At 35.4% G+C, this 15,237-nt stretch overlaps 1 protein-coding gene across 6 annotated transcripts; it reads right to left on the bottom strand.

The window, feature by feature from the left end:
• Positions 1–1,707: 1,707 nt before the first annotated feature.
• On the bottom strand, positions 1,708–14,981 carry LOC147391276 (U-box domain-containing protein 35-like). Of its 6 annotated transcripts, none has more exons than XM_086458395.1 (10): positions 14,718–14,981; positions 13,592–13,805; positions 12,296–12,417; positions 12,085–12,206; positions 8,492–8,691; positions 7,218–7,543; positions 5,828–5,929; positions 5,202–5,630; positions 3,008–3,760; positions 1,708–2,264 (listed from the first exon to the last, which is right to left on the bottom strand). In XM_086458395.1, exons 1-10 carry the CDS (start codon positions 14,718–14,720, stop codon positions 2,082–2,084), a joined length of 2,454 nt encoding a protein of 817 aa, XP_086314521.1. In that variant the 5' UTR covers positions 14,721–14,981; the 3' UTR covers positions 1,708–2,081. The 6 variants fall into 6 exon arrangements, with proteins under 6 accessions (XP_086314521.1, XP_086314520.1, XP_086314523.1 ...); XM_086458394.1 differs by having other exon boundaries at positions 13,592–13,798; positions 14,718–14,980; XM_086458397.1 differs by lacking the exon at positions 14,718–14,981 and adding an exon at positions 14,382–14,688.
• Between the last annotated feature and the right edge of the window lie 256 nt (positions 14,982–15,237).

Genomic DNA, 15,237 nt, shown 5'->3' with positions numbered 1-15,237 from the left:
TAATTATGATAATTGTATGGACAAGTTAATGAATTTACCTTGATGGCCTTGAAAATTATTTGGTTGTGCATAGCTGGTTCAGTAATTTTTGCAAATTATTTGGCTGTTTTTCATAAAACAAGCCGTATACATATGGATACATTTTATAATGAAAATGAAGGTTTTGTAGTCTTTTTGTTTCGGTGGGAAAAAATCTAGCCATCAGTTTTTCAAAAAATGATGGGTTCGGTACATAAGAGAAAGGGAAATAAAAGCAGCCCCATTTTGTGACCATTGGAGGATGAAACAAGCCAAGATTTACCATTCTGGATTAATGGACACTGATGCTTTGCTGGTCTGGATGTTGAAGTCAAGTCTCCAGTTTGGCCATCTCTTAGGGAATTGTTCCTTCTAACAAATGAAACAATCGGCTGAGTAATTTTTTTTTTTATATATATTTTTACCAAAATGGTTATATACCCAAATTTATAATTATTTATTTTTATCAAAATGGTAATATATTGTTTGATATGTGGTTGTTTACCTTTCTTATGAACTTTCATTCATATCAAGGGCATAAAGGTAAAAATTCATCAAATTATACAACCCTACCAATATATATATGGCTGGTTCAGTAATTGTGGTAAAATATGTGAATGTGTTAGACATTTCCCCTATTGTCTATTAATGACCTTCACCTTCGGATATATATATATATATATATATATATATATATATGTGGCTGGTTCAGTAATTGTGGTAAAATATGTGAATGTGTTAGACATTTCCCCTATTGTCTATTACTGACCTTCACCTTCGGAGTATCATGCAAATCATATATGGGGTGTATACACCATATATCATACTCAGTTTTTTTGGGGTGTTTTTACCAAAACAGACGAGTGTTTTACGGAAATTACAGGGCAAAACATTTTTAAAATATTTATCAGAAATGACAATCATTTTGGTATTTATTTATTTTTACCAAAAAGGATACCTACCTACTGTACAGCTACTTGTGATGTAAAATGGCACCCATTTTGATAAAAATAAATAATACTAAGTTATAACCAAAATGAATTATATAAAGTTATTTTAACAATATGTCCCGGCTTGTAATTTTAGTTTTGGAATCATATGTAACCATTTTTGTAATTTTCTTCCCTTTCTTAATCAAATGATTTCTTCTACAAGATGCGAGTCAGCTGATCAAATAATCAAAGTTAGGTTCAAAACTCCATTATTGTACTCTAAAAACCTGATCGGTCAGATCAATAGTCATGGATAACCAGATTAATCTCCACAATGGATGAAAATTTTCACCCCACAAGGGTATCATAGGTCTTTGCTATCAAATAAAATACCTACATAATATGTATTTGGCAAAATTACCAATTTTTTAATATTCACAGAACTACCATAAACCCAATTTCGTAATTATTTATGAAAAACATTTGTCTGAAGTAGTAATTATACAAGAAGTCTGATGAATTTACTTTTAAGCCTTTTGAGTTGAATGTCCAATCAATAGAAAAGTAAAAAAGTAAACAACATATAAAGTTCTGGTAAAAATAATAATTACAAAATCAGGTATATGGCTGTTTTCATAAATATTAAAAAAAAAAGGGGGGGCTGATTCAGTAGCTTTTGCAAAATATTCGACCGTTTTCCTAGAACACCCTAAAAGGGAAAATTACAAGTTGTGCATGCAATCATGTACAAAGTATATTTATACTATATGTATAACATATATACACTGCTTCTTAATTGTAATCAAATTCATGTTTCAAATCTGAGAAATATAACCCACATTCACATCCCTTATAATAAAGCCTCTGTTTGGTGCATAACATGTAGTTTTCTGGTTTTTTTTTTTTTCTTTGGTAACAAATGACGATTGTTTTAATGTGATTTCCAGTAAAATATTTTTCAAGAAAACTACATGTTGCAAACAAAACAAAGGCTTAAGTAGAAAAATAGTGTCAACCCATTACAAAATACAAACTAAACTTACATCAAGAACCATTCCCAAGTTCCAGGGAAGAAATGATAATTTCTTCATAAGAGATCATATTGTTGGGTCTCTCCGAAGAGTGGTTTGGTCATTGGTTCTTTGACTTCCACTCCATAATTGCAGAAAGAATAGTATAATTTGGTATGAGATTCTTATCAGGCAATGGAAAATTTGTCATGGGTGATTTATCATTCTTCTGGAGCCAGATCTCAATTGCTTTGCGATCATATGTATATCCATCTGAAGCAACACAAGGGTCTTCCATTATGTCCTGCATTGATAGAAACAACTTCCATGTAAAAAAATCAAAAGGAGGCTGAAGAACAAAAACAATTGAGAAGATACTTGAGCAGATTCAAAGAGAATCTCAAGCATATTCTTGTTTTACTAGATTTTGCAACAGATGAATCTGATCTATTGGAAAAACAAAAAATATGTGAATTTGAAATGATGCAAAGGACATATGTTCTATAATTCTACTGAAGAAAGATTTATTTATTTTTAATGACGATTACTTGGGCCAGGATATAAATCTGTGAAGCATGGCATACATGCAAAAGAGTTAAAACCCATCATTATAGAATCCAAAGATCTACGAAGCGAAAAGCGTTACCCAACTCAAGATCGTAACCATTTGATCTCTACATTCTTTTTTGCCACATTACCTTATATTTTAATGCCGGGAAGCATGATCAAACGATTGGGATCACTCTACAAGCTAAAACGAGAGCTTCTATGTGTGCTAATTCTTTGGTGATTTACATATGAATTGGGGTAGCATTAGCAAAAGTTGGTGTGGCTATAGAATCTCTCACTAAGACTAAATAAGACCTATCAAATGGGGGATGACCACATAATTATGTTACATGTTACATTAACGTATCCTGACTCCTGAGCAAAGTCTGTTGTTTTTCGCTTTTTTCTTTTCTTTTTCAAAGCAAAAGGACAGTCGAAAGTCTGTGATCTCAGCTCAATGAATGTTAAGAGTAGATACAGAAGCTGCAAGAGACTGACCTTAAGAATTGGGCAGATGAAGAGGCTTGGAGGTGCAAATACGACAGTGGGAACCAAATCCCGGGCCTTATCAGCAATCCCTTTTAGTTTCTCCAAAATTGGAAGAACTTCAACCTTTAAATCAGGCCTATCAATGCGCCTTAGCTCCACACAACTCAACCCTAAAACAGCCAGATCATGTGTCTCCTTAGTCGGCCAAATTCCAGCCTCGGAATCCAAAATTTCCTCCAAGGTTCCATTTTCCAATGCAGTTTCAACTTTGTGGGCCAATGCTAAGGCTGGTTGTGCAGTCAACAATTGCAAGATAACCATCCCAAATGCATAAACATCAGATGTTGGTGAAACTAGCCCACTCCTTTGATACTCGGGGTCTATGTAGCATAGTGTCCCTACAGGGCCACTATCCTTGTAGAGTGTCGACATGGAAGAATCGATTGAAGGAAGTAAAGTTGAAAGACCTATATCACCTATCTTGCTCACAAAGTTATGATCAAGCAAGATGTTTGCAGGTTTCAGATCACGATGAATTATTGGCTTTGGCTTTGAATTATGTAGGAAAAATAGGGCAGAGGCTACTTCCCAAGCTATTCGGAACCGATCAAACCATGGGATTGGGGGCGTATTATTTTTCCGAAGTAACCTGTCTTCTAGACTACCATTCTCCATGTACTCGTAAATTAGGCAACCTTGATCGATACAGGCACCAAGAAGAAGAAGCAAATGGGGATGACGAACGTTGCTCAAGATTTCCAGCTGAAAGTCAATGAAGAAATATAGGTGAGGCTACATATATTTGAAAATGAAAAATATTAAGTTTGAAGGAAATATTTGATCATCTCAGCTTTAGGCATAGACATGACATCCGAAAGAACAAAAAACCTCACAAAACCCCAAAATAACAAGTCTGTTTTCTTACATGGATTGTTAGAATACCAAAAATTTATATTACTTTACATTTAATAATCTCTGGAAATTTATCAAAATAGGAGAAACAACCGCCATGTTGTTGTAGGTCATATTTCCTGGTAAGTTTTCACAAAATATACAACATGGCAAATATAACATAGGGAACTAAAACAAGTTTTAAATAGAAATATGAACATATATTTTAGTATGAAACTCCACACACTAATGCCCTGTTTGGATACAAAGTAGAAAGTAACATGGAAGAAAGTAGCTTTTTGAAGATAGAAAGTAATTTACTTTTGCCTTTTAAAAGGTTAAGATTTTTATTTTTTTAAAGTAGTTTTGTAAAATGAATCCAAACAAACTTTTTTATTTTTCAACTTTCAAAAGTAAAAAAAAGGTTACTTTTTCATGTGTATCCAAATGGCCTCTTGAGTACTGCAATACTAATTTGAATCACTTGAGATGTGCAAGACCCATCCCTGAAAGTTGATGTCTATAGTAACATGTGATCATATGGCTAAGGGGGATCATCCACACCAAAATGATCAGCCCTTAACTCATCTCCATGTGGGTCGTATGAGCACATGCGACTTCAGACATCAACTTTCTGGACATCTATAAATCCTGATTATATACAATAGACAGTGATACTTGAACTGGTCTCTAACAAAAGTGCATATATGTTATTAGACAAATTCAATCTCTTCTATTAAAGAAAAAGAGAATTTCCATAAAAAAGCCTAGGTTATTAAAGCAAATATATAAAATTGCCAAAACACCATATGCCTTGTGTATTTTGCAACTTACAAAGTCCATTGGGACAGGTATGATTGCGAGGGAAAGTCGGTGAGAAAATGATTAATCTGAGAAAATATGATTTGCAGACGTTTGGTTGCTCATTTTCATAGATAAATCATTTTCCCTTCTTTGCGGGAAAATATTCTGTGAACAAATTTCTCGGGGGCGGGGGGGGGCATTTTTTTTTTTTCTCAATTACCCACACCCCTAAAACTATATTCAACTCACTTTTGACATTTTCCTTGGTACAATCAATCCTTGGAAAACATTTCACAAGAGATCCATTTCCTCAGGATCACTTTCCATGGAAATTGATTTTCCTTTGAGAAAATAATTTTCTTTGCAATCATACATACCATGCCAGAAATTCTTTGAAAAGAAAAAAAATAAATGATGGAGAATTCTTGTAACACAGATTAGAGGTAAATGTTTATAGTTGATCGGGAGTGAGTTATTTGGGTGTATCACTTTCCAAAAACTATCATACCTCTTGTTGAAATTGCTTAGTCCTGTGGCCTTCTTTTGAGTGAAGGACTTTCACTGCTACCGTGACATGATGTAAAGTACACTTGTAAACGGTACCATATGCTCCCAATCCAATTCTAAGATCATCAGAGAAGGATGAAGAAGCTGAAACAATCTCTTCCCATGTGAACTTCTTGTATGGAAGACCAGGACTCTCGAGTGCCTTCTCAAGGTTTTGTTTCTCTTTGGCATCACGGGCACCTTTAATTTCCGCTTCTTCCCTTTGCAAAGCTTCTCTTTCAACACATTCTCTCACGAACTCAGCTTCCATTTTCGCAGCTTCATGCTTCTCCTTTTCGTGTCTTGCTAATTCTCTTGCTCCCTCTTCCCTTAAGCTTATCTCCTTGAGTTTGGTTGCTTCCTCTATTCGGCGTTCACTCAGTTTTTTTAGCTGATCAAACCAAAGTATGGGGAAAATGATATATCCATCACTGATTTTAACGGTCATTAATTATTGGATTATTGGAATATTGGAAATCATAAAATTTACTATATAATGTTTTAGTGAAATTCATCTGATTCTTCTTCTTCATGCATAAATTTTAATTGACTTCCATCAAATTTTTTGTCAGAGAGAACCAAACTTACTTGCCGAGAAGCATCGATTGTCTCATTTTGAGCTACTGCGTACATTCCTCGGGCATGTCTCAGTTCAATTCTCAGTCTTTCTACCTCAAAATTAATATCTACCTGCACATATACCAGTATAATCTTTGATATAGACTACACCCTTTAACACAGATTAAAACCTTAAGCAATAATGTGCATTGGTATTTCAGAATGCCCATATATAAATACATATATATGCATAACATGAAATCTAACTTGCAATTTTTGCTAAAGATCATCCAGTGGTGCTATGTCCCCTTGCATGTGCACGACATGTACAGAATGCCACTAATAACCATTCTAGCAGATAGCTAGCTTAGATTTTCTCTGTTTTCTTTTCGGTCATTTTATATGAACAAAGTGATAAGTAACTATTCTAATTTTTTAATTCACAGGGAACTTCATGTCTAAAGCTTATCCGAGAAGCATCATGGTGGGAGAGACTATACTTCCATATACTGTTTTGAACTTCGTAGATTCTTTTTTCCTGAGTAACTTCTTTTGTGTCCTTGAACATACGCTCAGACAAGATGAGGCATAACTTCACATTTTCAAGCATGACAGATGACAATCACTATATCTAGGTTTTAAAAGGAAATTATGGAGCATTACTTCTATTGCTATTTGTTTGGGGATTTGGAAGGAGAGGAACCTAAGGACCTTTGAGGGGAGAAACCTCGGTGGAAGAAATCATCCTTTCTATTTTGGGTTTTTAATTTCTCTGGAGCAAAGTTTTGCAGTAATCAAAAAGGCTTTTTTTTTTCAAGATTGGGTAAATTACACCCATGGTTTGGTATAATTTTATGTCAACCCCCTACTGTTTCGACAATTGCACTTACCTCCCCTATAGTTATCTAATGGGTTCACTTACCCCCTTCTGTCTACTTGCCATCAATCAAATAGTTAAAAAATGTTTTTCTACTTTTACGAAGACATTTTAAAATGTTATTCTTTTAATAACCAAAATTTCCAAATGAAAAAAGGGTTTCCTTGTGAATGTTTAGACAGGGACATTTTTATAGTTTCAAAAATTTTTTGCACAAAAAAAATAAAATGAGAGGGTAAAATAGTAAAATAGCATCTGAACTTTTATCACCATGTGTGAAAGGGGAAGTAAGTATAATTGTCAAAATGTTAGGGGGACAATATGGAATTATGCCAAACCTCAGAGGGCTAAAGTGTAATTTACCCTTCAAGATTTTGCAGATAAGTGGGATTGAGTTTGTAATATTGCTGTGTAATCGGGTCTCTCTTCTGTTTTCTCCGTTTTTTTGTCTTGTATCTTTGCTTTGGTGTGGTCATCTCGACCATGCCTTTCTCTTAATAAAGATCTTTCACTTACCAAGAAAAATAATCAAAAAGAGGTTACCTGATTCTCTGATGAAGAAGTTTCTGTTGGAATATCTGACATGGATGCTTGACTATGATTCCATGAGAGGTGATCTCTATGCAAGCTTCTGAAATTAGAAACCTGACTTCCAACAAGTTGAGCATCTGAATTACTAGAGCAAGTAGAACTCATAGCATCATCCTCCGTATCTTCGGTATCCACAGATTGACTTCTAGAATGGGAAGTATCAGTTGAGTTGGATCTTGTTTTAAGAAGGGTCTGGTTTATAGTTGAAAGAGCCTGAAACCGCTGAATTCTTAGTGAAGGACCATGGAAATGATTGTGTGAAGCAACTGAGGCTGTGTCTGTGCAACCAAAAAATCAGAAGAGAAGATGCATTAAAAGGAAGTTTGTAGAAATATGCTGAATCAGTTTCTAAAATTGTTTCGTTCAACGACCTACAACTATGCTCAACGTCAAAGTGCCATATCTTACATAACTATTAACTATGTTTTTTGAAAAGGATGACTGTCAACCTTAAGAGGCCACAAGGGAAAATGTTCCTAACAGAAGAAAGACTTGGCAGCTCCAACAACATAATATAGTCGTCTTACTAAAGTTGCCACCATTGGCAAAGTAGTGGAATCACCTATCAGTGGCTAGGAGAGGACAGGGAAAAGGGGGGGGGGGGGGGGGATACCGAAGGGTAAAATGACTGTAATGATCATAAAAGTATCCTAAATAGCCGACATAAAAATGAAATAATTCCAAAAATTCAACATCCTTACTATGAGATGAAGGTAATCATCTCTACCGAAACAAATCAAGGAGAGAAGCATGTCATGGTCCAAAATGCAGGTTTATGTTATGCAAGTTAAACCCTAAAAGAAATTCAAGTGTGAAAGATGTCAGGCTAGAATAATTCTTTTTTTGTGTTCTATTCTATTATTTTCTTTTCTTTTCTTTTTTTCCCTATAGGCAACTGGGTAAGGGTGAACCATCATCATTGAAGCCTTATCTGAAAGATTTGGGGTTGGTTAAACTAATGTTATTCGACCATTCAATTCTGTCCAAAGCAACAATTTTTTTTTCCTTTTGATTGGTAAGCATGTTTTTAATGAGGGCAGTAAGTCGGTGATGGGGAATCTTGTCAAGAGTGGGTTTTGAACCCAATCTGTGGAACTTGCATATACAACTTTAGGTTGATTTTCAATACCTTCAAGATAGGAATATGAGCGTACACAAATTTCAGCTAACAAACATCTCGGGTTCTTCAATAGGTAGCTCAAACCTTAAGTGGAAGAGTGCAATACCTGTCTGTGAGCTAAAGTTATAACTTGAGCAACTGATGGTAGAGAAACTTGTATCGCTACTTTCTCCTTTGATGCTTCCATTTGTTTCGGAGGTGGATGGACGCACAGATGATAATTTTCCTTTTGAAACGACATAAACGGTACAAAAACTTGGACTGCATTCTGAGATTCTTGAGGATATATTGTCGCCCTTAAATTTTCTATAAACAATTTAATTATTAATAAATATAACCACCGAAAAAATAAAAACTAAAGAGATTGAGATGACACAAGATAATAAATAACCAAAGATACAGTGATAAACGTGAAATTTCCCACGACACTTATAATACAACCAATATATGTGCAAGTGGGTTCTTAATTTTGGGTGAGATATGGTTCTCTAAGAGGCTAGTTGCCTCACCACTGCTAGTCGGGCCTACGGGTCCTATTTTGTTGTCCAACAAAACACGGTATCGGAAATGAGAATTCCTAAGAAAGAATCATAATTAAAAAACAAGTAACTCGATGTGTTGGTGAGCCCTTACGTTGTTGGTTGTTCTTAATGATTCTATATGGAAGCACATCTGTAGGAAGGCTATTAGGTCTGAAGCTAACATAAAAAGTGAGGTCATCCATCAATTAAGGATTATATTTAGTTAACCAAAAGAAGAAGAATCTGCATTGTCACGGAATGTGCAAATCCTAAATTAATATATGGACGGTTAGCAAGTGTTTTATGTGGAGGTCATATTAGTCACGCCTTATGATGGGGACACGTGTCATAAAGATAGAAACCAAGAGCCCACTTAGAAAGACTTTTCTTTTCGAGCCCACGGTCAGAAAGTAAGTTATCGAAATCCAAATTTCGAACCCAAATTGAAAAAAACCATCGTACATAAACACATAAACCGAGCTCAGGTCACAAGCCCCGAGTATATCTAAGATAAGTTCAAAAAAGATTTGAATCCAACTAACGAGACGCTATGAGTCAGAGATATTTTGCTTCGCATTTAATAAGCCTACAACACTTACAAATCAAGATCACATCCTATTGGCGAGTGATGGGCTCATCTCCTAAAGCACTCAAGTCTTCCCTAAATAGAGTAACTCATCTAACATTTGGAATAGTCATGTGAGTATTCGTCTATATAAACCAAGTCAACAAACAAAGAAGTGGTTGGGTGGGGAAAAGTTGGGGAAGTGAAAATAGAAAAAAGAGAAAGGAAAGAAAAGAAACCTATAAGAAATAATACTCTATAAATCGACAATTCATCATCAAAGAATATTCTATAACTCAACAATTCATCATCTTCTTCTTCATTTCCTATTAGCTGAGTACTAACAAGATCATCGAAGGAACGTTGGCAGGCACCACACTGGGAACCCATCCTTCAACCTTCTCACTTTCTACCATCCTAGAGGCTATGAAGCAGCAAAGAGATCCCAAACCAGCATTTCAAAGGAGAGAAGCTGAAAGAATGAGGTAGAGTCCACTAGAAGATTGAGCCAATTAAATTGCCATCAACAATAGAAGGAGATCGGTCCAGGGAGCAAGGGAGAATGTCAAGTCAAGTCACCAAGGAACGAAAGGGAATCAACAAACCAAAGAAGGAGGCAGAGGAAAGTAGTTTAAAACTAAGTCCTCCTGACAACTCCAACAGCAAGCTGGAAGTGAATGAAGACACAACCTAGGGAGACATCTGACCTAGAGCCAACAAGATGGAGAACCGAGCTGAACTACAGAAAAGAACCCCTGACAACTCCAACAGCAAGCTGGAAGTGAATGAAGACACAACCTAGGAAAAAAGCCGAAGACCAAAAGCGGAAATCAAAGCAATCAGCTAGGGAGATCGGTCATAACGCCAAACATAAAAGAAAAGATATCTCGAGTTATTGGTCAAAGTGAACGACGATCCATCACCTAAGGTGTGGAAGGCCAAAAAGCTTTCGGGTAGATCTAGAGGTGAAAAGTCTCAGATTGAGGAAGTCAAACGGTCTCCACTAACTGAAATGGTTAAGGACCGAGGTTGACCACCTTTCCCACTTCCGTACTCCCCACTGACCAAGACGAGATCAAAGGAGTAGGAGAGAAGTGAAGTTCATCCACGTGAAGAATAAAACAAAATGATCTAGACCGAACTCAAACATCAAAGAGTGACACACATCTCGAGGAGTGGTCAGGCATATAAAACCTCTTCGCATTTTACAACTATCATATGCTAAGGAAAAGTATCGTTGAATCCTCACATGGTATAACAGTACAAAGTCGATTGAGATGGTTGAAGAGAAAGTTGAGATGGTTGAAGATAAAGTTGAGTAAATGTGCTTAAACCAACTCAATCGACTTCTTCTTAGTTTATCGCCAATAGAGCTACTCCAACATTTACTCGAAAGTGTTCATTTCAAATTTTATCTTTTATAGTATTTCCAATCATCCACCTCAACATCCTTGTATCTATTATGCTCAATCTGTTTACATAATGCTACTTGATCACCAAATCATCATCTATCAATGTACCATTCCAAATGAATAATAAAAATAAAAATGTATAAATAATAGGATAAATTCAATAAAAAGAAATCTAAGAAAACTCATGAATAAATATATTGATCTATATCAAACACATCAGACGGGGATATGTTAGTGCTACTACTTAAACTAGAATATGTTATTATAATTTAACTATAGATTAGAAAGAATATTTTTATTAAATAAATTGAACTCTTAACCAAAGGTGGGGGGCCTAAACCTTTTTAAAGCACCAGTGGACACTCGAGATTTTAAACTTTTACAGTAAGATTCAAGGCATAAGTGAATGGATTATGGACTAGGTCTATCCCATGACCTAGATCATCTAGAGTCCAAATCAAATTTACTCACATGATCACAACAAACCAAACCATAACCACAGTAAGAAAAATTGACACGGTGCTTGGCAACACAAAGTTGTCTTATGCTAATCAGCTTGGTCTCACCAGCGGCCTAAAACCATTAGTAAACCTCACATGCCTTTTAAAACACTATTCCAAAGAGCAAGGCAATCCAAAAGCCACCACTAAAAGAAATAAATGTACTCATCTCACCTTGAGATAAGATATGGTTGATAATTCCAGATATCCAAGATGAATTGTGAAATTTATACATCATAGCCCTGTTGTAGAAGGCGTGTACATCTTGAAAGATTGTAAACAGATACTTTATACAATTTGAGATGACAAATTAGTTAGAAAATAATCGAAACAAACTACTAAAGACCCCAAAACAATCTTAATACAAAAAAGACCGACATAGGCACCAAAGTTCATGGAGACAAAAGAAATTGAGGCTTATTGATAGGAATACCCCCCACCCACCCAAAATGAGGAACTTGGTCAAGACAGAGAGTAGAGAAATGTTTATATAGATGTTAAACAAGCTGCCTAACTTGAATGTCGGAGTATCTTTAGTAGGTAACCCTCTAGAGAGAAGAACGAGGTGGAGAAGATAAACGAGATATGAACGGTTCATGGCAAGGGTATCAGAACATGCAGCTTTCCAAAATGATCCCCACAACGCTTAACCAATAATGTGCATATTCCGAATCGGTAAAATTAATTTCTAATGTTATTACCTTGTAAACCTACTATGAGATGAAGCTCCTATCACAAGCTTGCTTATCTCAAACTTTGAAACCTCTCCTGATATTGCTAGTGGTACATCATCCTCTTCAATCATCACAACCTCTACTTCCACCTGAATGAACAATCAAGCAGAGTAAGTCTTTTTATTTTTTATTTTTTGATTCCTTTGGATACATTTCTCAATGAACAAGAAACTTTTACCTTTTTATCAGTACACATTTTCTTGTATGGGAGAAGCATTCTACTTGTTTGCCATTCCATTTCCTTCCTGTATGCATCAGCTACATCATCTCGTACTTGTGAAATTTGAACATAGTTCCCCACTGCAAAACCAAAAATACCAAATGGACACATAAAAAGATTAATAGCATAAATTCTGTCTACTTTGTTTGACGTTTTTTTTCTTTTTCTAAAATTAGTTTGATGAATAATATGAGGCCTCAAATGATAATCAGAAGAAATTGGAGCTCCTAAAGGGAGAAATTTTAAAATCAGTAATGAGGAAACTAGGAGTCTTTTTATTGTGCATGGAAAATGGGTGGGAAAATTATTTTCTTCAGAAAATCAAATTTAGGAGATTACAATCTATCAGTCTCACTTCCTCTCAGAAAAACTGAAATGTCCCTCATAGAAATCCTACAAACGAGTTGGCTACAAAATACTAAATTCCCTAGAAAAAAGTTATGAAACTGAGGAAAACATTACCCAAAAATTAGCGGTATCGAATATCGATCAGTGTACAGTCTGTTCTGACAATATAATACTACCAACGTAATACAAGACACACACACATAACATGATTATTCTTATTTCTGTTACAGAATGGGATTATAATATCTTGGAAGGGTTGGCTAACCACTTAAAGTTAATTAATACAGTAAGCTTGGACCTGGAAGCGCCAAATTCCCTGAAATTTATTTTGTACTATCCCTCTTTCTTCATTTTTTTTTTTATCATTTTCACATTTTTCAGCTAAGTTCTATTGGTTCTTCCTCTCACTCTTTTACGACCTTCAACTTAAATATTTCTTCTAATTGGGGCTATAATAAACCTTCGTTGAACATTCCCAAGCCATCTCAGCAGACTTTCTCTTAGTTTATCGCCTATTGGAGTTACTAATAATTTTTTTTTCCATCTTTCCACTCATCCATCTCAACAGCTTCATCCAGATTGCTCTCTCACACCCCCCCCCCCCCTCCCTCTCCCATGCTGCGATTATACCCACTACGCCCTTTGATGGTGGTTGGGCATATCTGTAAGGACTAGTCCTACTTCCCAGGGGGTACCCTATGCCATATTTAAGAAAAAAACACCTTCATCTCTGCCATGCTCAATTTATCAACATGAATATTCTTAATTGCCCCACATTCAACTCATAAAAGCATAACTGGTCTTACTACCATCATATAAAAAATTTGTAAGAGACACAATAATGCAAAATCTTCCTTCTTTCTGGTAGATAGGGAAAAAAAAAAGAACATTAGGGGCACCACTTACTAGGTGTAGGGACCTTTGTTATCCGTGGTCGGACATGTAACAACTTGATTAGAATTCTTCCCTCAGGAACAAATTTCTCCAATGCCCACTTAACTGCATATTTGCTTTTACTACCTCCACTGACAGCCACAGCGACAATTAAAGATGGAGGTGGCAATGCAAGTTCTTCTTCTACTTCAAGAGTTTTCATTCCCTCCATTACTCCCTCTGTTCTCTTTCAAAAAAAAAAAAAATAAAAAAAAAGACATGAGACTAGTTTTATGAAATTAACAAACCACAATATTTTTATTTCTTAATGGGATTTGAGATCATAACAGTAAGCAGGCATACCCTACTACCAAATAGAACGAGGTTTCAAACAAAATCATGTAAATTGGAAATCACACAAAACTGTACAAAAAATCTTCAAAAAAAAAAAAAAAATAGAATACCTAAGTCTAGTAAAAATTCGCTGATAGCTTAAATCAGAACGACAAGAGAAACCTGAAAATCAATTATCTCAAACCCAAGAAAGATGTTCAATTAGAACCCCTAATAAAGAGCCAAAAAATACACAGAATTGCAAATTATAGTCAGAGCCCACCAAGTAAAAGACTCTCAAAAGTGTTTAGAAGCAGTTTTCTATATTACAAACTAGAATCATGACCAAAACAGGGGAAAAAAAAATACTCAGAACATGAAAATCATGCATGTTATTCTAAAAGTTCAAAATAACTCAATAACCCAAAAAAGGAGAAAAAACATGATTTCTTAGAAAAAAAAAAAGCCTCAAAGCACAGAGAAACCATACCTAATACATGGGTTCTCATAAAACCAACTGAAGAACAAAACCCATAGTTTCTTTTCTCCACAAATGTTATAAATAAATAAAAAAACCCAATATCTCCAAATTTAGAAAAAACAGAGGAGGTGAAAAGAACCAAAAACACAGAAATGTTTGTAAATTTAGAGGCAACGGTGCCGTGGTGACATTCCCACATTGAAAAAACACCAAGCAGAAATTTAACTTAATTTTTTATTGCTTGTTGAGGACCCATTGTTATCTTGTTGATGTTGTTTATAGTTTCCTCAGGTTCTCAGAAATTTCTCTATTAAAAATAAAATTGAAGATTTCAACGAGCAGTACCATCAATGGTTAAATGCATCCAAAATGTGATTTGGGCCTTTTGTCCTTATTGTGTGGCAACGACTGGCAACCAGTGTGAACATCTTGAGTTGACGGACTTCTCTGACGTTATGAATCACATTTTAGATTCTCCATGACACACATATTTCCTTGAGATCAGCACTGGTTTTCTAGTTATCTATTAATGAGAATCTCTAAGAGTACTCACTCATCTCAATTGTTTTGATTTAGAGTGAGATTCAAACTTCAGTTATTTGTTCCTCGACTTCAGATTTCTTTCTTTCTTCGCAACTGTTTGGTTTGCTCATCTAAACGTCGCTGATAGAAGAGAGAGACCTGGTCAAAGTAGTGGACCATGGAAGTACTTGGCGGCTTTTCGGACTTCCAAAGAACTATTTAGTGAGGCCGTATTTTGTGTTTACCGAAGAGTAAAGATATGACGGTGGCAGGTCAAATCTAGACGTTTTTTCAGTGCGTGGGTTAGAAATTTTGGAAGGAAAATGCTAGAATGACATAGGGT

The sequence above is a fragment of the Akebia trifoliata genome, chromosome 11, assembly GCF_017979445.1.
Source record: "Akebia trifoliata isolate Shusen 1 chromosome 11, ASM1797944v1, whole genome shotgun sequence".
Lineage (NCBI taxonomy): Eukaryota > Viridiplantae > Streptophyta > Magnoliopsida > Ranunculales > Lardizabalaceae > Akebia > Akebia trifoliata.
The sequence above is the reverse complement of the archived record's forward strand: the minus strand, read 5'-3'. Positions and strand labels throughout refer to the sequence as shown.